The 21,993-nt window shown below is 45.4% G+C and overlaps 1 protein-coding gene across 1 annotated transcript in view; it reads left to right on the top strand.

The window, feature by feature from the left end:
* Window positions 1-9,274: 9,274 nt before the first annotated feature.
* abcc3 (ATP-binding cassette, sub-family C (CFTR/MRP), member 3) overlaps window positions 9,275-21,993 on the top strand; it is a 62,374-nt gene continuing 49,655 nt past the window's right edge. The window contains exon 1 of the mRNA XM_085361198.1: window positions 9,275-9,570. Coding sequence (XP_085217324.1) covers window positions 9,535-9,570 — 36 coding nt within the window. The 5' untranslated portion in view covers window positions 9,275-9,534. The remainder of the gene's footprint in view (window positions 9,571-21,993) is intronic.

The raw sequence follows: 21,993 nt of genomic DNA on the forward strand, positions 1-21,993 counted from the left end.
TCTCGTAGCTCCAGATCTTCCATTCGCACAGTCTCATCTGATGGAATCAAAGCTTCTGTATGCAGTTTACGAGCCAGTCCTCAAACACATCAACAACATGAGCAGCTCCCAGTGATTGATACAGTAACCTGTCAATCACCCTTCCAGCCCCCGCAGATTAGCCGTCAGTCTGGCTTAGTTACAGCTGCCAGCCCTCCTTTACCTAATTCAACAATACTAGATGCTGCTATCCCTTCAACTGGTTTGCCTAGACCAGTCCTTGCTACAGAAGATGAGACTCCCTTTGATTTCCTGGCCTTATCACGGCAGGATCCCGACCAGATCTCATGTGTTCAACCTGCTGTTCCTTTAGCTGAAGACCCTGTTCAACCTCTCATTCGCATATCTGACCACAAGCATTGCCCTCCTCTAGAGCAGCAACCAGCTACATCCAATACCTCATATGAACAGAAACCTTTGATATCTGGTACTGCTAGCTCGGGTCACTCCTCTAGCACGAGAACACATGTATATAAGCTTGAAGGTCCTTCATTTCCAGACCTTAGTAGAGAAGACGAAATGCAATACAGGATGTTACGGATGGCCCTTACAAACCTTCTTGATCCTCATGAGACAGAGCACTTCAAATATCATGTCCTTCTTGATCACCTCAAAGTAGACCAAGCTAAACGATTAGCTCTTGCCTTTTCCTACGCTCCTGACCCATACACTCAAGCCATCAAAGCCCTTGATGAGCGTTATGGGCAACCAAGACAGCTGGCATTGAAAGAGCTAAAGAATATACTGGAACTGCCTCCTATCAGAGCAGGTGATGGTCAGAGCCTTGATAATTTTGCTCTTCGAGTACAGGCTTTAGTTGGGTTGCTTAGCACTATGGGAGAACAAGGACGTGCAGAACTAGACTGTGGCTCCCATGTCGATCGCTTGTTAGTGAAGTTGCCTGCAGAGCATTTCAGTCACTTCAAACGGCATGTTTACAGGGAACAGGGAGAAATGACGTATACCTTGCCTTTGTTCTCATCCTGGTTGCAAATGGAATGCAGGTGTCAACCAAAGAAGGCCAGTCCTGTTCCATCCTTCAACCAGACACGACCTGCCCGTAAGTACGCTTCTCCACTTACAACAATATTACATGAAGCAAATACATCTGATGATTCTGTACATGCAACACAGCCGATCATGACAACTAAGGCTACATGTGCATATTGCTGCTCACCAGAACATCACATTAGTAAGTGTCCTGGGTTTATTCAGAAGACAAAGGATGAGAAAACAAACTGGATAAAAGTAAACAAACGGTGTTGGCGTTGTGCTAGGAATCATCAGGCCGCAAAGTGTGACCTGAAGAAAGCATGTGCCACCTGTATGGGACTACATCTCCAGATCCTATGCGATGTAAATAAGAGATCTAAAACTGACACTCATCCTGTAGTGAGGACGCTATACTTTGATAGACCTAGTGATTGTCCTAGTGTCCTTTTAAAGGTCGTGAAAGTGCTCCTGCGAAATGGCAAAAGAACCCTTGAAACATATGCAGTACTTGACGATGGCTCCCAGCGTACCATTCTTCTGACATCAGCTGCACAGCATCTCAACCTAACTGGGGAAGCAGAGAGATTATCACTTAGAACGGTCCGTCAAGAAGTTGAAACTATTCATGGTTCTTCCGTAAGTTTCAAAATCTCACCCATCGCACACCCAGAGAAAACCTACACAATTACTAATGCCTTCACTGCAAATCACCTAGCACTTTCAGACCACACCTACCCTGTATCATCTCTCCAACGGAGATACAAGCATCTTCAAGGTATCCCATTACCCATTATTAATAAAGCAGCGCCACTCCTGCTCATAGGCTCAGATCATACTCACCTCATCACGCCTACTGCTCCATTGAGACAGGGACCATATGGGTCTCCTGCAGGAGTTAAAACCCAATTAGGATGGACACTTCAAGGCCCGATCACAGATTTTCATCCCCAGAGCAGTACAGAGCACGTGCAGTGTTTGTTCACATCTCTCAGTTCATCTGCAGATGTACTGCGTTATCATGTTGAGAAGCTATGGCAACTAGACACTTTACCTGAATACAGTGAGAAATCTGTGATCCGATCAAAGCAAGATCAACTGGCACTGGAACTCCTTGAACAGGCCACAAAAAGGGTTGAGATCAATGGTGTTAATCGCTACGCCACTCCTCTTCTTCGGATGGCAAACTTTCCTCCTTTGAATGTCCCTCCAAATGTAGTCATGTCTAGACTCCGCAACACTGAGGCTCGGTTAGCTAAAGATCCTGGCAAAGCCATGTCTTACAAGGATCAGATTTTGAAATTGGAGCAAGCAGGCTATATAGTCAAACTTAGCCCAGAGGAGATGCACAATAGCAAAGAAACCTGGTATATTCCTCATCATATGACAAGTCACAACAATAAAGATCGCATAGTCTTTGACTGCTCTTTCACATTTCAAGGTCAGTGTCTCAATAAGTACCTATTGCCAGGACCAATCCTAGGCCCAACACTTCTTGGTGTTTTGTTGCGTTTTAGGCAACATTCAGTAGCAATAAGTGGCGACATCAAAGGCATGTTTAACCAAGTCCGTCTTCTGCTTCCTGATAAACCACTCCTCCGATTCCTGTGGCGTGACATGAACAAAGCAGCTCCCCCTTCAGTGTATGAGTGGCAGGTACTCCCCTTTGGTACGACCTGCAGCCCTTGTTGTGCAATCTATGCACTGCAGAAACATGTGAAGGAATATCAATCTGACAAAGATGTGCAGTCTTCAGTAATGCAGTGTTTCTATGTTGATAACTGCTTGCAGAGTTTTCCATCAGCAGAGTTAGCTCGAACACTCCTAGACAAATTAAGAAACCATCTATCAGAAGGAGGCTTCGACCTTCGCCAGTGGGCCAGCAATAATCCTGTTGTGATTAGCCATCTACCATCTGAGGTAAGAACGGCAAGTAATGAACTTTGCCTGACTGAAGACAAGCCATCTGGCCCACATGAACGCACATTAGGATTATTGTGGAATTGTGAGACTGATTTGTTTGCCTATAAATACAGAACTCTAGCCTCACACCCCACCACAATGCGTCGTATCTATGCAGTACTTGCTCGTCTGTATGACCCATTAGGCTACTTACTCCCATTCACAACACGCGCCAAAACCTTGGTGCAAGAGCTATGGAGAAAAGAGAGAGATTGGGACGACCCTTCCCTTCCACACAACCTCTTAGAGGCATGGAAGTCCTGGGAAGAAGAACTTTGTTATCTCCCACAAATTGCCATCCCACGTTGCTATACTTCTAAGGAAATGGATGTTTCTACCACAGTTCGAGACATTCATATCTTCTGTGACGCTTCAGAGCGAGCATATGGTGCTGTCGCATATTTGAGATCAGATGATCTTGAAGGCCATGTAGAACTGAGTTTCTTGTTAGCTCGCTCACGTGTTGCTCCTAAACGGCATTTAACAATACCCAGACTGGAGCTATGCGCAGCCCTACTAGGCGCACGCCTCTGTGAGCTCATACAAACAGAACTCACCTTACCAGTCAGGACTACCACCCTTTGGTCTGACTCGACAACTGTACTTCACTGGCTTCAGTCAGATTCCTGCCGTTTCAAGGTATTCGTAGGAGCCAGAGTCTCAGAAATTCAAAACCTCACAAACAGTCAAGACTGGAGATACATCAATTCAGCCACAAATCCTGCTGATGATGTTACGAGAGGTAAATCCCTGAAAGAGTTCCTTAGCCCAAACAGGTGGACTGAGGGTCCCTCGTTTCTGCATGAACCTCCAAATAACTGGCCCACAGTTACAGATCTCCATCCTGATGATGATCAGACTGAGTTAAAGAAATCCTACTTTTTTGGTATTGTCAGTATACCCTCCCATACATACACACCCAGCTTCAGAACGTATCAAGAGCTATTGGATTTCACGGCTCATTCACTCTCCAACCAAAAGGGTAACATTCCTTCTGCAGCTGATTATCAAACAGCAGAACAAGAAATCCTTCGTCAGGCACAACTGGACAGTTTCGGTGAAGACTTAGCCCGTTTACAGTCAGACAAACCCCTCTCATCCGACAGCCGTCTATTGTGTTTGTCACCAGTGTTGTGCAGGAATTCTGGACTTATCCATGTAGGAGGCCGATTACGGCAAAGCCAAGACTTGGAATTGAATGTCATTCACCCAATAGTACTTGATCCTGCTCATCCAGTGACCAAACTGATCATACAAAATTATGATGACAAACTGCATCATGCTGGTTCAGAAAGACTTTTTGCTGAACTACGTCGGAAATTCTGGATTCTCAGAGGGAGGGAAGCCGTACGCAGGCATCGGTATAGCTGCGTCGCATGTCAGAAATGGAGAGCACAGCCCATCATTCCAAAAATGTCAGACTTGCCTGCTGCTCGTCTTAGGTTATTCAAACCACCTTTCTACTCCACAGGAATAGACTGCTTTGGACCATACAAGGTCAAGACAGGCCGCAGATCGGAGAAAAGGTGGGGAATAATATTCAAATGTCTCACCACTCGGTGTATACATCTTGACCTCCTAAACAGTATGGATACAGACTCCTTCCTCATGGCCCTCCAACGATTCATTTCTCGACGAGGAACACCCCTGGAAATTATATGTGATCAAGGAACTAACTTCAAAGGAGGAGATAAGGAACTACAGGCAGCTTTTAACAACCTTGCTCCGACTCTACAGCCGGTCCTGATGACTAAAAGAATCCATTTCAAATTCAATCCCCCGCATGCACCCCATTTCGGTGGAGCCTGGGAGAGGGAGATACGTTCTGTGAAGAATGCTCTGAAGAGAACCATTGGTGCACAGATGGTCACTGAAGAGGTCTTAAGAACAGTCCTAATTGAGATTGAAGGCATTCTTAACTCAAAACCCCTAGGCTATGTATCCTCAGACATTGCGGACATTGACCCCGTAACCCCAAACCTTCTCCTTATGGGCCGACATGATTCATCACTCCCCCTGGTATCCTATTCTGATTCTGACCTCCTAGGCCGACGACGATGGCGACATGCACAAATATTGGCAGATCACTTCTGGCGACACTTCATAAGAGACTATCTACCATCCCTCCAAAGAAGACCCAAATGGCAGAAGGAAAAACCAGATCTCACATTGAACTCTGTCGTCATGATTATGGATTCACACCTTCCACGAGCCCTTTGGCCTGTAGGAAGAGTGACGCGCTTGCTGAAAAGCCCAGATGACCACATCAGAACTGTGGAGGTCTTAGTACAGGATAAAACCTATATCCGCCCTGTCTCCTGTCTGATCCCCCTGCCCTCGCTTCCTGACGAAGACAGATCCTGATCATATCAACATATTTCTCACTAGAAATATGGGGGCGGCTGTTGTAGAGACCCACCTTTTAGCACATCCCAGCACACCCACTCACTTCACCAGATGCACCTTGTTTAGTTCTCTCACCTTTGATTGGGTGTGGTGCTTGTCCTTGATTGCACTCACCTGTCACACATTATATGTCACACAGTATATAAGGACTGCATTCACTTTTGGCTCACTCTTTCCGCACTTCCACACGGGGCGGCAGCTGAGGTGAGGTTCTGTTTGGGTTTTTATTTTATGTAATGTTAAGGTAATGAGTAACTTGAATCTCTGTTTTCTTTCAGCATTGGCAGTCCATGTGTGTCTTTGTTTCCTTCCTTTTTTGCCTTATTTATTTGAGAATAAAAGGAGTACCCTGAAAATAATTCTGCATTAGATGGCTGCTTTTCTTATTCTAACCGGATGAGCCCATGAAGCTGATTGCTTCAGCCCTGAACCTTCCTCCCTTCAAAACAGCGAACAAAGAAGCAGCCAACTGTTGCCTTGTCAACTTGTGAAGCAGAGTACATAGCTTTGGCAGCAACAACACAAGAATGTTTGTACTTGACACAACTGTTGCAAAGCATGTATGAGCATCAAAAGAGACCGCCAAAGATTTTTGAGGACAATCAAGGGACTATTGCATTGGCAAAGAATCCTGTTAACAGACAGAGGTGTAAGCATATCGATATCAAATATCATTTTGTGAGATCAACAGTTAATGCTGGAAATTTGATATTGGAGTATTGTCCGACAGGTCTGATGGTGGCCGATGTTATGACAAAGCCAGCAACAAAGGGGAAGTTATTGAAGTTTGAGAAATATATGTTTGGAGTGTAAACAAATAGTAAAGAAAAACTGTTTCTTTTGGAATGCATGTAAAGCTGACAACGTGAGTGCAAGTGGGGGTGTTGAGCTAGTTAATAGGTATGCCCTCGTTGTCATCTGTTGTGATTTTATTTTGAAAGGATGCTTCCTGTTATGCTGCAGAGTGCACGCGAGAGTTCAATAATAAAAACTAAGTGTTGTTCCGGTGAAAAGCCGATGCCCCACGTGTGATTATTCCTCCGTCTAGACAATATAAGTATCTTCAATATTCATGCAGATTCCGCTGGAAGACCCGTCTCTGCTAACAACTGTTTAAAAAAAAAAACTTTCAGCCATAGGTAGCTTTCATAAATATTCAGAGGCAATAAAAGCCACCTAGCCACGCTGAAATGCCTTTGAGTGGGTTGCCATGACAACCCAAGAAGATGGTATGTGAAATCTTCATTTTGATTTGTTTATTTTCTTTTTGTTTATTTTATATTTGTGTACAATTATAGTGAAACACCACAAGATAATTTACAAGTTTATGGATGCATTTCTTTAAATAAATTTTTTCTGATAAAATTGTTGTCGAACAGTCCCCGCCTCCGTGAGTCACAGGAACCGGAAGTTGTGAGCGGGAGAGGCAGAACGATAACACGGCAGACTTCAACAGTAGAATTATGAGCATTAACTTTTCTAAGCACTTACGTACTCTGTTAAAGGGAACACGTTTCTGAGATGGATGTCATATGTAAAATTGAAATGATTTTATTTCTCTCTGTTTTTCACGATGCTTCAGCATTGTGAGAGGAAAATAAACTGAAATGTGGACGTTAGTATGAAGCGTGTTTTTTTGACCAGAGTAGATACACTAGCAGTGTTTGATTCTGAGGTTAATTCTTAAGGCACAGAGGTGCATCTATTTTTATGTGGCGAACCAAATGTTGGCGTGGAGTGGATATTCTGAAGCAAAATCTAGGCTCTGATTGTTCACACACAGCAACACTGAGCAGCAGAGGAAATATTCAGGCATGCTCAGTAGCTGTACTTCTGCAAGGAGCCTGCTTTTTGGGCACTTATTTGGAATGTATTTGTTAAAGCTTTGATTCCTGTAAATAAGATAATAACTGCAATATTCAGTAAAAGTATTTTGACTTCCGCTTTCCTTTCTTTGACTTGGCTCAGAATGCAGAAATCCGCAAATGAGCAGAGTGTAACTGCACAGAAGGGACGTTCAATTCATTTTTGTGTAGCTAACGCTGAATCACACCAGCAGTTGCTTCAAGCCGCTACGTACTTTAAGGTAAAGAGTATACTTGAGAAAATTCCACCAATCAGTTGGCCCCTTATGAGCAAGCACTTTGTTAGGGTAAGAAGGAAAAACTCCCTTTTTACAGGATTAAACGTCAGGCAGAACCAGGCTCGGGGATGGGCATTCATCTGCTATGACTGTTTGGGGAGTGAGGGGAAAGAGAAAAGAAGAAAGCAAGAGCAAAGAGAGAGAAGGCAGAAATGTAACATTCTGTACTGATACAGAAACCACATGGCAGTGGTACTGAAACCACATCAGAGTACCACAGGAGCACCCACAGCAGTGTGAGCCTATAGTTGCATAACTAAGGGATGATTCAGGGATACCCAATTCAGCCAAAGTTGTATCAGACTGTTAGGTACAAGTATGCACTGTGCACATAATTTAACTGATGCTGAACCACTCTTGATATACAGTACATGCATTAACGCAATCAGACGGACAAACTGATAAATAATGTGGTACACTTCAGATCATGAACCATTTCTCTGGCCTTTTTTGTGTGTGTGTAATCAGTGCTTTGCAGCTTGTTCTAAATCCTCAGGAAGTATCTGTGGAGTTGGACAATGAAGCAATCACGCTTCAAACGAGTTTTATAAGAGAACATTTGAAGACATTATGTCTCAGGTGGTTTATACAGAGCTTGACATGTTTGCCAATAGCTGCATACTCCATCACAGGGCCATACATAGGTAAAGCTGAAACACTTTTCGAGATTGTCTACCTTTCAGTTCATTTAATTTCAGTTGTTTTATAGGAGGAACAACAACAGGAAGAACATCCTTTTAACAAGAAGGCCTTCAACAGAACCAGGAAAGTGCAGCCATGTGCCATATCTGGTTGGAGATCAGAAGAAATGTGAGAATGACAGAATACTAGGACTCGCTGATTTGACTTGGCCCATACATGAGCTTAAGGTCACAATACCTCAAACAGAGTTTATCTGTAGGACAGGAAAATGTATTTTATAATAACCTTTTAAGCATGTTGAACCAGTCCAAGAGGAAGTGTAACAGGTTTACGAGGTGGAAGGAAGATTTAAGGACTTTTATTTAAATACCTTTCCAGTCATACAGGTTTGAAGATATATTTGTTAGGTGTGGTCCTACTGTATGTTCTCTTTAAGTGCATGTGTCCATATGTAACCAAGCATCACCGTCACAGAGCTGTGCCTTCGTTTTCTGAAATACACCATTACTTGAGGCTGCTTTTAAAAACAAGTGTTTATTTACCATTCATCAATTTCACATACAGTGCACTAAAAGGACTTAAATATTTTTTTAAACATCTCGGAGAGCTTGCTTTGTGTGGATTTAGGTTGTCTTCACTCTCTTCATCTAATAGCCTGATGCTGACATCAGAGCTCTGTGTGGGCCATACCATCTGTTGCAGGATAAGATTTTTATGACTCTTGCTGCATGTTTTCTAGTGGTTGTCATGCTGCAGAATGAATGCGGGACCAGTCTGGAGCACTTCACAATATGATCTCAGTGAAGATAATGTGAGCAACCCAAGCCCTCTTATCCTGGCCACAAAAAAATCTAAGTCAAAACCTTTAAAAAAAAAAAAAAAACATAACTACAAACTGTTATCGCGTGTAAACCCTAATGATCTGACTCGGAAGCTAAGCATTATTCAATACTGTCGAGTCATGTTGACTGTACACGGTAAAAGTGAGACAGGGAGCAGCAAAAGGGGTGGAGCTCCGCAATATGTACAACCTTTTACTGTCACTAAATCCTCCAGCGAACTACTTCTCGAGCTGACTCTGGATGACTTCTCTCGTGGCAGTGCGGAAGTACCGGAGCAGTAACTGCGCGAGTCGGTCCACGCCGTGAAGAGAGAGGGGAGCGCGATACAGACACCCGAACCAACTCCGCTACAGTGCACTCGTATGTGTGGCATGTGACGGTTAGAGAGCGTCCAGTTACGAGAAGGAACAGGAAAGCAGGTCGTTTGGCTACAAAGAGCTCGACCTGTAGAAACTGTAGAAGGTGCACGCAGAGCTCTCCGGTGGTTCCCCGCTTCCCGCTGTGACCGAGATGGAGCGGTTGTGCGGACCAAAGCTTCCGTTCTGGGTGAGTACCCTTCTGCGCTCGGTGGTTTGTCATGAACATCGGGGTATACTGCAGAATACTCCCCTACCCCGGTGTATAGTTCGTTCACTACCAGGTGGTTTTGAACAGTGTTATGTCACCGGCTGCTCTTGTTTTCTTTCCGTCGCAGCTGTCTATAAATAAGCCTTTTCCCACCTAATAGCATTTACCGGTTTAATAAGCTCACAGTTAATGACACGGCGAACTGCGTGTTTTCGGTTTAGAGAAGTCGGTCACTCGTGCAAAAGAACACCTCATACATTGGATAAGTACCTGTCAACTTCTGTTTAATGGCTCTTGCGGCACTCCTTAGACATGTCGGGGTCTTTAAACTTCTCTAACAGTCCATAAACAGTAGCAAGATGATCGAATGGGCAAGAGCTACTAAATAGCTTGCTACATTAGCCTCACTGGGAATAAAGGAGGGATAAACTCACAGTTAAGCATCAGCACTAATCATTTTCCCACTGGGAATATTTTGGTGACTCTGTTTTTTCCCCTTCTGCTGTTGATGATGCGACACTGAGGAAACTGAGGTCATGCTCGGTGTAGTGCGTCGTTTGTCTTATACTTGCAGGTTTAATGCCATAAAACATGATTGCAGCTCCTAATGTAAACACGGTTCAGAGTTTCATTTCCCCCGCTTTAATGTTAGGAATGCGGAGCGGGCAGAAGTGCAGACATTCTGTACTTAAGTAGAAGTACAGAATGTCTGTACTGTTAAAAAAATACTCCAGTAAAAGTATAAATAATGATTCATCTTCTTTACTCAAGTAAAAGTGAAAAAATACAAGTTCTGAAATGTACACAAAATAAGAAAATAAAAGTAGCTCCTTAAAGAATATTTTTTCCAACTATTTGTACACAAAGCTAATTGAACCTTGTGTTATATTAATAGTTGCCTGAAAAAAAAGTTGCCTGAATTTTAATTCTAATAAATACACTCAGTTTGAATCAGTAAGTGTAACAAGAATAGAGAAAAAGAAGGAAATGTTATAAAAAAGTGGCGTTTTTTTATGTTGCCTACATTGACTTTGCCTCTTAACAGGAAAATGCGTAGAGAAGAGGTTAAAGCAGTTTCAGCAGGTGGAGAACCCAATAAATCTGTTGTAGTGGCTCAGTGTGAGGAAAAGAATCACAACTCTCAATAATTTCTATTGAGAGCTCCGGTAGATTTTCTTAGTGTACAGGCTGTGATCAGCTGTGGGTTTACACACCTGAATTAAGCAGATGTTTCATGAGCTGTCCTGGTTGATTTCCATCGTCTACACTGACAGTACACTGTTTATAATGTCTTTATACCCAATAATTCTCAGCATCATCAGCTTAACTTCAGATTCTCCTCTGCTACACTTAATGTAACCTAACTCTGATCATGGAACCACAGCTGCTGTGCACCAGTCACGCACTGATCCATCACAGTACAGCAAACTAACCTGTTTATCCTGTACAAAAGAGTATTTCCACGCACAGTTTGTTCCAGTGTTGTGCCAAAAAAATAAATAGAAACACTGGCTCACTTTAACCTCTGACTATGGCACAGTTTTTTATGCCACATCCCTTGGTGATCAACACATGAACAGGATTGCCTTTCATGTGTTACGGTTCAGGCTTAAATCGGTTTAATGTTTGAAGGCCTGCAGTCACATGACAAAATAACTCCCCTCAAATTAAACCAAAAGTATTGAGTCTTGTTTTGAAAATCTGATTATTAGTATTTGTACTTTGTTACTTCCCACCTCTGTGAGAATGCAAACACCGCCTACAGAGTGTCATCATTTAGCTTTGACTACTATGACTATCTCTGTTTGGGGAAGTCTGTTTTAAAGAAGTGACATTGCGGCAAATGAGTATTTCCCAGGGTGGGTGACGGTAATATGCTGCTCTCATGGAGGTTACAATGGTCACTTCACTGCAGAATGCAGATTCCAAAATGACCACATTGCAAGGTAACCGACAGCCACGCTCAGTAACACTAGATTTGCCTGGATGCTTTTTATCCACATGTACTTCTTAGTTATAGCCTGCCTGGCTTCCTGTGGTTGAAAGACCATTTACAATGTGCTGTTTTACAGTTTTTTCTGATTGCTTAAGCACATTTTTTGTAACTATTGGCTAATTTTGCAAAACTCTTCACACAAATAAGAAAACCTGTCACCCAATAATCAAAACATTGTAGTTCTCTTGCAAAAGCAAACACAGCTAGATTAACTCTTCACACCTTCGTAAAAATGGTGTTTCCGTATCAAACAGTACACACAAGCCATCATCTACTAAGCACACAATGCGCCAACTGCACACTGATGGTATGAATACAAAACACATCTGGCTTTTGCTTTCTCTGTGCACAAGGTAGGCTACTGTATGTCAGTTTGAGCTACTTCTGTCATAGATCCATAAGCATAGAGGGATCCAAACTTCAAGTACATCAAAACAAACACAAGTGTTTATTTCCAAGTATAGGATTATTTGCAATCGCCATAATGACTATATGGGTTACTTGGTCTGCAGTGAACATGCTTCCTCTGCCCCCAGCATCTGGACATCTAGCAATTCTGTAAAGTAACAATTTCAGTATTTTTACATCAATGGTATTGGTGTGTTTCTCATTGGCATATGGCAGTGCTACAAATCTTTGTGCGAAGTGACTGTACTAACCGATTCTCATTTCAAGATGTCCTTATGGTACTTGCTACAGTGTAGCGGCTCGAGTTAGGCTGGACCCGTTGGCCAGCTACCCTCAGGGTCATTCCACGGTTGATTACATGGTCCACTATTGTAGCTCTGATGTCATCAGCAATTCTATTTCTTACTCTTCCTACCCTTCCTCTCCCCCCTCCTCATCTTCCTCTCCCTCCTCCTCGTCTTCCTCTTGCTCCTCCTTGTCCTTGTCGTCCTCTTCATCCTACTTCTTCACCTCCACGTCCTCTTCCTCGGCCTCCTCTACTTCTCACTCTTTCTGCTCCCTCCATTGTACTCCGCACACACAGCTTACCTGTATTATAGTGCTTAGGCTGATTGCAAAGTGAACTAATTATCTAAAAAAGTTTTCACATGTGAAAGTGTGCCAGACAGTTGGCAAATTAGTGTTAATGATAGCCATACATGTGTATACTTTTGCTAGGAGTGTGTTGGAAATTTGGTAATTGAGTGTTGTGCAGTGAATTGTGCCTACAGTTTTGCAAAGTGTGTGTTACAAAATTGCAAACTGAGTGCAAAGCAGTTTTTGTGCTTTTAGTTTTGCAAACTCAGTGAGTGGTTTTGCTATAAGTCTGAATAGTTTTAGAGATTGTGCTACAGGAATCACAGTTAGGGTTTAAGCATTCAGAAAAAACTGTAATTTGAATATTTTGCAGCCATATTGTAAAGCATTAAACGAATAGCTTCTTAAGGCTTTAATTTCATGGTTTAGCCACAAATTGTGTATTGATGACCAACAGTTGCGCATATAAACATCGATCTGACCCATTCAGATAAAAAGGATTCTTTTTGTTTGTTCGCTTTTGGCGGGGTTGTCTGGCTGTTTAGTATGGATGTGTGCCAGCAACTGCTAAACAGCACAAAACGAAGAAGCTTGTTAACCAGCAGGTGCTGGACTGGTGGCTCAAGTCAGGTGTAGTTACACTAGATGCGATATACACACAAAGGAAGCTAGAGAAAGCCAAAGATGACCACAGACCAAAGATAATGAAAACTAATTTTAAAAAGAATAAAATCCAAAATTTTTGAATCTCACACAATGAGCTCCAAGTGAACATCAAATATCAAATTTTGGCTTGAAACGGCCATTCTCAGCGTTTAGCACCTGATTGCTTCGTGATATTACTCAGCTGACCTGCATCTGGTTGGATCTCACATTAAGTGCCGGCTCGCTCTTGAGGCCTATTTGCCTATCCTATTTGCTGCTGTCCGCTTTAAACAGACCGACGGCAGTTGTAATCCCCTTGCACAGTGCAAGTCAGGTTAACTACTAAAGCCCCCGTTCACATATAAAGCGATTCGCTTGTAGATGTGCTTCTGTAGGCAGCCTTATAATTTGTCACCATGTGTGATCCTTCCATTCCAGCGATGGTCATTTCAATCATTCACTTTAAAGTTGGTAACAGTTCACCAGTTATTACTAAAGGTTATTTTGCCTGTCGTCACTCCAAGTCATCGAACGTCATTGTCGTCCATGGTCACTAGTTGTCCCTTTAATTTCCTGAGTGTATGCCCCTTAGCACATGGGAGAGAGCTTTATTTGTTCCCTCACTGTTTGCAAAAGGTGTAGTGTGCACCTTTCCCCTTTAAATGATTGCTCAAACATGGCTGTAGTAAAATCAGCGTTTGCACTGCTCATTTCCTTGTCGGGTGATTTATGAATTAGCCTTTGTGTGAATGAGCGTGTACACAGCATTTATAAAAGGGAGTTTTGAAGTACTATGCGGGGGAATCTTTTGCTCTGAAACCTCACACTGACAAGATTTGAATGGTAAAACAGCTGGCTTTGATGTTTGTTTCTGACCTGTTTACTTCTATCATAAAGCACATAAGAGTTTATAGACAAGCCGCCCCTGTATTTAACATTTGTGTCAGTGTGACACTGGGTAGGCTGTCTGTAATGCTGTTACCTCTGTGGTAAATCAGCGTGAAGCCACATTAGAGAAAATGTGCCCTGTGTTCTGTGGTGAGTTTTAATTTTGTGACTCTGGTTTCTGAATATTTATAAAGACAAAAAAAGGTTGTGTTTAATAAAAGGGCTACAATCCCACTTTTTGATAATGCCATATGGGTTTTTAAATGAGTCATTTAGTGTATAATATTAAATAATCATCAAAATATCTTTTACAGTTTTTCACGAAAGTTTTAACAGTTTCAAAGTGTAAAGAAAAATGCAGCTATTTCCCCATTTTAAAAAAGGCCCAGAAAATGATTGTTGACTGAAACAATTAAATAGTTATTGGAGCGGTTGCAGACTGTGAAATACCAATGATTTGATATCGACCAGGAAAGCCGATGTCAACCAATACAGATATCGGCTAATACCAATGTTGAGCCAATGTTTGAAATACAGTCATGTGACATAGGTGGTTCCAGTCCTATTGGTTTGGCTTTGCAGTGACCGAGCAGTACAAAAAGGCTCAAAAGACATGCAAATCGTTTTGCACATGCCAGCCCTGCACACCATCTGCCAGAACTGTCTCCGTAAAATCATCTGACAGCTGCTTTTTGGGGCTTCCCCACATAATCTTCCTTTATGGATCAAGTTCTCATTAGATTGCAAATTTTAGTTCTTCTGAGCTTTTTAAAGACTTCCCTGTTGGTTTCAAAGTTGATGTTGAAAGTTCAGTCTCAGCACTGGACTCAGCAGTTTGCTACCACCTGCAAATCTTCATTATCGACTTGCTGTGAACAGTGTCATGCGAAATAAAAAAATGAAAATCACGTTTTGTTTTGTTTTTTTAAAGGGAGAAATGTTTTATATAAACACTTTGATGAATATACAGTGGGGCAAAAAAGTATTTAGTCAGCCACCGATTGTGCAAGTTCTCCCACCTAAAATGATGACAGAGGTCAGTAATTTGCACCAGAGGTACACTTCAACTGTGAGAGACAGAATGTGAAAAAAAAAATCCATGAATTCACATGGTAGGATTTGTAAAGAATTTATTCGTAAATCAGGGTGGAAAATAAGTATTTGGTCAATAACAAAAATACAACTCAATACTTTGTAACATAACCTTTGTTGGCAATAACAGAGGTCAAACGTTTACTATAGGTCTTTACCAGGTTTGCACACACAGTAGCTGGTGTTTTGGCCCATTCCTCCATGCAGATCTTCTCGAGAGCAGTGATGTTTTGGGGCTGTCGCCGAGCAACACGGACTTTCAACTCCCGCCACAGATTTTCTATGGGGTTGAGGTCTGGAGACTGGCTAGGCCACTCCAGGACTTTCAAATGCTTCTTACGGAGCCACTCCTTTGTTGCCCGGGCGGTGTGTTTTGGATCATTGTCATGTTGGAAGACCCAGCCTCGTTTCATCTTCAAAGTTCTCACTGATGAAAGGAGGTTTTGGCTCAAAATCTCACGATACATGGCCCCATTCATTCTGTCCTTAACACGGATCAGTCGTCCTGTCCCCTTGGCAGAAAAACAGCCCCATAGCATGATGTTTCCACCCCCATGCTTCACAGTAGGTATGGTGTTCTTGGGATGCAACTCAGTATTCTTCTTCCTCCAAACACGACGAGTTGAGTTTATACCAAAAAGTTCTACTTTGGTTTCATCTGACCACATGACATTCTCCCAATCCTCTGCTGTATCATCCATGTGCTCTCTGGCAAACTTCAGACGGGCCTGGACATGCACTGGCTTCAGCAGCGGAACAGGTCTGGCACTGCGGGATTAGATTCTGTCACGTTTCGTAGATCGGACTCACGCGCAGACCACTAGTGTCTTCAAAAGGTGCATTTATTTACAGTGTTTCCTACAGTGGAATTCATATATACACATAATAGTGTCAAAGGAAAAAGGGGCCGGGGTTCCAGGGTCCAGGAGTGAAAGAGGCAGGAGTCCAGGAAGGGAAAGTTTCCATTCAGTCCTAGCACATCTCCTCTCCTTTATCTCTCTTGCTCCCGTTCAGTCGCCAGGCACAGGGGAAGAACAAGTTCAGAGGCAATCTATGCACAGGCAGAAAAAAACCATTAGTCTCCTGGTTCAGACATGCTCATAAACTGACTTTACAAAATACAGGACGACTGACGCTGATGACTCAACGATCCAGCGACGAGTAGAGCAGACTCGCCCTCTTAAGAAGGGTTCCAATCTTTCATGATCAGCGACAGATGTGCTGATCACCTCCAGGTGCGTAGGCCAGGGGCAGGAGCCCATACTGAGCTCCGCCCCGGCAGGAGAAAGAGAGAATGGAAGAGGGCGAGAGAGAAAGGGAGAGCAGAGGTGAGAGAGAAAGGTAAACAAAAACAAAACACCTGACGGCTGTCAGCTGACGAGGGGCGGAGACCATGACAGTACCCCCCCCTCAACGGGAGCCCCCCGGCGACCCACCAGGCTTGTCCGGATGCAGGCGGTGAAACTCCCGGAGCATGGGCACATCCAGAACGGCCGCCCGAGGGACCCAGGAGCGCTCCTCCACGCCATAACCCTCCCAGTCAACCAGATACTGACAGCCACGCCCACGGCGCCGAGAGTCCATGATGCGAGTGATGGAGCAGGCCGGCAAGCCATCCACGAGCCGGGCGGGAGGAGGGGGCCTGGAAGGAGGGCACAGAGGACTAGAGCGGACAGGTTTGAGTTGTGAAACATGGAAAACATCATGGATTCTCATATTGCGAGGGAGTTTTAACTTCACAGAGACAGGATTGACCAAGGCGGAGATTTCAAAAGGGCCAATGAAGGTGGGTGTAAGTTTCTTAGATTCAGTCCTGACCGGAACAAAGCGGGTAGAAAGCCATACCTTCTGGCCGACAGAGTATTCGGGTGCTGGAGTCCGGTGCCGGTCTGCGATGCATTTGTTGTTCTCCTTCGTGCGCAGTAGAGCCGCTTGAGTTGCCCGCCAAACTCTGCGACACCTGCGCAGATGAGCCTGGACGGAGGGTACAGAGTGCTCACCTTCCACAGCAGGAAAAAGAGGAGGCTGATATCCCAAGGAAGCTTCGAAGGGAGACCGGCCGGTGGCAGAGGCAGTCAAGCTGTTATGGGCGTACTCGATCCACGGCAACTCCTCACTCCAGATGGTTTGATTGGTGGAGGCGACGCAGCGCAGGGCGGTCTCCAGTTCTTGGTTGGCCCGCTCGGATTGGCCGTTGCTCTGAGGATGATAACCCGAGGATAGACTGACCTTTGCGCCCAGGGAGTTGCAGAACTCTTTCCAGACCCGAGAAGTAAATTGAGGCCCTCTGTCGGACACTATGTCTTCCGGGATCCCATGCAGGCGGAAGACGTGAGTGGCGAGTAGGCGTGCAGTCTCTAGAGCTGTGGGAAGCTTAGGCAGAGCAATGAAATGAGCCACTTTAGAGAAACGATCGATTATGGTGAGAATGACAGTGTTACCTGCTGATGGAGGTAACCCGGTGATGAAGTCCAGTGCTATGTGAGACCATGGCCTGGAAGGAGTGGATAACGGATGGAGCTGACCCGCCGGGGGTTGGTTCGATGGTTTGTTTCGGGCACAGACCGTACAAGCAGTGATGTATTCCCGAGTATCTTGGGTGAGTGAGGGCCACCAGAAGTACCGCTGGAGAAACTTGACGGTGCGATGTATCCCTGGGTGGCATGAGAACCGGGCCGTGTGAGCCCATTGCAGAACCTGGGATCTGACAGAGCGCGGAACATAGAGTCGGTGGACGGGCCCCCCTCCCGGATCCGGTTCGGCTATCTGAGCCGCTCGGATGGCCGCCTCGATCTCCCAGGTGATGACCCCAATAGTACAGGTTGCCGGCAGAATGGAATCCGGATCCGCCTTTTCGTCAGCAGCGGAAAACTGACGGGAGAGAGCGTCCGGCTTGACATTTCGGGAACCGGGTCTGTAGGTGATTGAGAAGTGAAAACGGGTGAAAAACAGGGCCCATCTGGCCTGTCGAGCGTTGAGACGTTTCGCCGTTTGAAGGTAGGCCAGGTTTTTGTGATCGGTCCAGACCACGAAGGGTTGAGTGGTGCCCTCCAGCCAATGCCGCCATTCTTCCAGGGCGAGCTTAATCGCCAAGAGCTCCCGATCGCCCACGTCGTAGTTACGTTCTGCAGGGGTGAGACGACGGGAAAAATAGGCACAAGGGTGCATCTTACCTTCCCTCTGTTGGGAAAGGACGGCCCCCACCCCTGAGTCGGATGCGTCGACCTCTACCACGAACTGAAGAGTGGTATCAGGTTGGACCAGGATGGGCGCTGAAGCAAACCGTTTCTTGAGCTCCTGAAAGGCTGATTGGACAGCGTCACTCCACTGAAAAGCAAGCTTGGGAGAGGTTAACTGAGTTAATGGTAAGGCAATCCTGCTAAAGTCCCGTATGAATCTCCTGTAGAAGTTAGCGAAGCCAAGGAAGCGTTGCAACTGGCGACGGTTGTTTGGTTCTGGCCAGTTCACAACAGCCTTGACTTTCACAGGGTCGGGTCGAAGATCTCCCCGCTCGATTATGTACCCTAGGAAGGCAACCGAGGGCACATGAAACTCACATTTCTCGCTTTTGACGAACAGCCGGTTCTCCAGAAGGCGTTGCAGCACCAGCCGGACCTGGGTCTCGTGTTCCGCCTGGGAGGAAGAGAAGATCAGAATGTCGTCTAGATAGACAAACACAAATCGGTTAATAAAGTCCCTTAGAACATCATTGACCAGAGCCTGGAATACTGCAGGTGCGTTAGTGAGGCCGAACGGCATGACCAGATACTCAAAATGTCCAAGGTGGGTATTAAACGCCGTCTTCCATTCATCGCCATCCCGAATCCAGACCAGGTGGTAAGCGTTTCTCAAGTCCAGCTTGCTGAAAATGACGGCGCCCTGGAGAAGTTCGAAAGCGGAGGTGAGCAGGGGCAGTGGATATTTATTCTTGACCGTAATGTTATTGAGTCCCCGAAAGTCAATACAGGGTCGGAGGGTCTTATCCTTCTTTTCCACAAAGAAGAAACCTGCTGCGACGGGTGAGGAAGAGGCCCGGATAATGCCGGCAGCGAGAGATTCAGTTATATATTTCTCCATAGCCTCCCGTTCCGGCAGCGAGAGGCTATAGAGGCGGCTGGTTGGTAAGGGAGCTCCCGGCAGCAGGTCTATGGCGCAGTCATAGGGCCGATGGGGTGGCAGCGACTGGGCTCGGTCCTTCCGAAACACCTCAGCGAGATCGTGGTAAGCAGACGGCACATCTGCTAAGTCGGAAGACCGCGATGGCTCTGGGCCGGTGACAGATTTGTTAGGAGGTACGGCAGCCTTAAGGCAAGTCATATGACACTCCTCTCCCCAGCCCGTAATGCCTCCTTTCTGCCAATTAATCGTGGGGTTGTGTTGCTGGAGCCAGGGATGACCGAGAACTAACGGCGTCTGAGTGGAGTGAAAAACAAAAAAACTAATCTCCTCCGAATGATTGCCAGACAGTGTGAGGGTGAGCGGTTCAGTGATGTGTGTGATGTCGGGGAGGCGCTGCCCTGATAAAGCCGTGACGCGTAAGGCGTGGGGTAGTGACTCCACAGTCACACAGAGTCGTTTAGCTAGTTCAGAGTCAATGAAATTTTGTTCTGCTCCAGAATCAATAAGCACAGAAAGTGAATGACACTCGGAATGGACCAGAAGCTTAGCCGGCAGGGCTAAACGTGGAGGAGATTTATCCTGATTCAAACCGCCCACCAGTACTCCAACCATCACTGGCGGGCGCGGCCTTTTGCTCGCGACGGACAGGAGGCAATCATGTGTCCCTTATTACCACAATACAGACACTCACCGGCCGTGATGCGTCGCTGACGTTCTGCAGCAGTTAGGTGAGAGCTGCCGATTTGCATGGGCTGTACCTCTCCGTCGGCGCCCCCTGATGTCCGGGAGGACCGGTAATCGGCCGAAGCCTCCGCCCATCGCGGCCCTGCGGCCTCCTGGGAACTGGAGTTCCGTGCTTGCCTACGAGCTCGTAGCCGCTCATCCACTTTAATACATAACGACATCAATTCGTCAAAAGCAGTGGGTAGGTCCCGCATAATCAATTCATCTTTCAGATCTTCCCGGATGTTATTTAACAATGTGCTCCTGAGCGCATCCGGTCCCCAGCCAGTTTCTTCTGCCAAAATCCAAAAGTCGATTGAATAATCTGCCATACTCCGCTTACCTTGCTTAAAGTTAAGGAGGCGGAGCGCCGCAGCCTCGACTCCAGAGCCCTGATTAAACACAGTCTTAAAGTTAATCACAAACCTCTCAAAAGAGATCTCCGGGTTGGAGTTTAACACGACCTGGGCCCATTTCAAAGCCCGGTCACGAAGCATCTGTACCAAGAACGCAATCTTTGCCCCGTCATTGTTATGAAAACGCCGCTGTTCGCGGAAAATCAATGAACACTGGGCCAGAAAGCCAGAGCACTTCTCTGTCTCCCCTGAAAAGGGCTCAGGCGAAGGCAGAGGACCGTCAGAGGATGGGGTGGCTGCCGATGAGGGACCGGCCGTAGCCGCCGCGAGTGTCTCCTGCTGGGCAGGGCGAGCCGGCTGGGAGGTCCCTGGCTGTACTCCCCCTGGCGTAGTCAAACCGGAAACAGCTTGAGTTAGTGCAGCGATCTCACCTCGCAGCTGATGTAACATTTGTTCGTGGCGAGTCAGCGCCGCTTCTTGGGCAGCCAGTGCCTGACCGATGGTATTCTGATCTGCTGAGTCCATGTTGTGGCTGGATCGTTCTGTCACGTTTCGTAGATCGGACTCACGCGCAGACCACTAGTGTCTTCAAAAGGTGCATTTATTTACAGTGTTTCCTACAGTGGAATTCATATATACACATAATAGTGTCAAAGGAAAAAGGGGCCGGGGTTCCAGGGTCCAGGAGTGAAAGAGGCAGGAGTCCAGGAAGGGAAAGTTTCCATTCAGTCCTAGCACATCTCCTCTCCTTTATCTCTCTTGCTCCCGTTCAGTCGCCAGGCACAGGGGAAGAACAAGTCCAGAGGCAATCTATGCACAGGCAGAAAAAAACCATTAGTCTCCTGGTTCAGACATGCTCATAAACTGACTTTACAAAATACAGGACGACTGACGCTGATGACTCAACGATCCAGCGACGTCTGTGTTGTGTATCATTGTGAGAATACAGCTGCTAACTGTCGTGTTCTGTCTAGTTGTGCGCTGCCTCTTCATGCTCGACCCCGGCCTAAACACTTAAACCAAATGGAGTATTTCTGGAAGCAGCAGCCCCTCTGACACAGACTGTCTCCTTATTTGTACTAGAATAGAGAAAGGAGGACTGCAGAATGTTCCTGAACCTTTCCCAACAGTGTTTGAAGTTTGAATGCGGAAAATGCTTTTTGGGTACACATAAAAAAGAAATATAGATAATAACTGTATGTTTCTGTTTAAAGTAAAATAGATGCATTCCAGTATTTACTATATTGGCTGCTAATAAGAAAAAAGCTTTTGAACTGATTACTTGAAAGATAATTGGAATTGAACACATTGATTAGCTTAAATGGCTTAATGGACATTTTCTAAGTATGACATCTTCACGATTAAGCTATTTATTAAAAGCCAGCATTGGGAGTGACCACGAGGGACAGGATTGTAAATGAGGACATCAGAGGGACGACTCAGGTTGAGCAGACTGGGGACAAACTTTGAAAGGCGAGGCTGAGATGAGGGAGCTGCTAGACTGGAAAAGAGGAAGAGGACAGAAAGATTCATGGATATAGCAAAGGAGGACACGAGGAGGGTTAGTGTGATGGAGGAGGATGCTAAGGGTAGGGTTAG

The sequence above is a fragment of the Diplotaxodon limnothrissa genome, linkage group LG8, assembly GCF_057381915.1.
Source record: "Diplotaxodon limnothrissa isolate DT_005_m linkage group LG8, D_limnothrissa_male_GT1.1, whole genome shotgun sequence".
NCBI lineage: Eukaryota > Metazoa > Chordata > Actinopteri > Cichliformes > Cichlidae > Diplotaxodon > Diplotaxodon limnothrissa.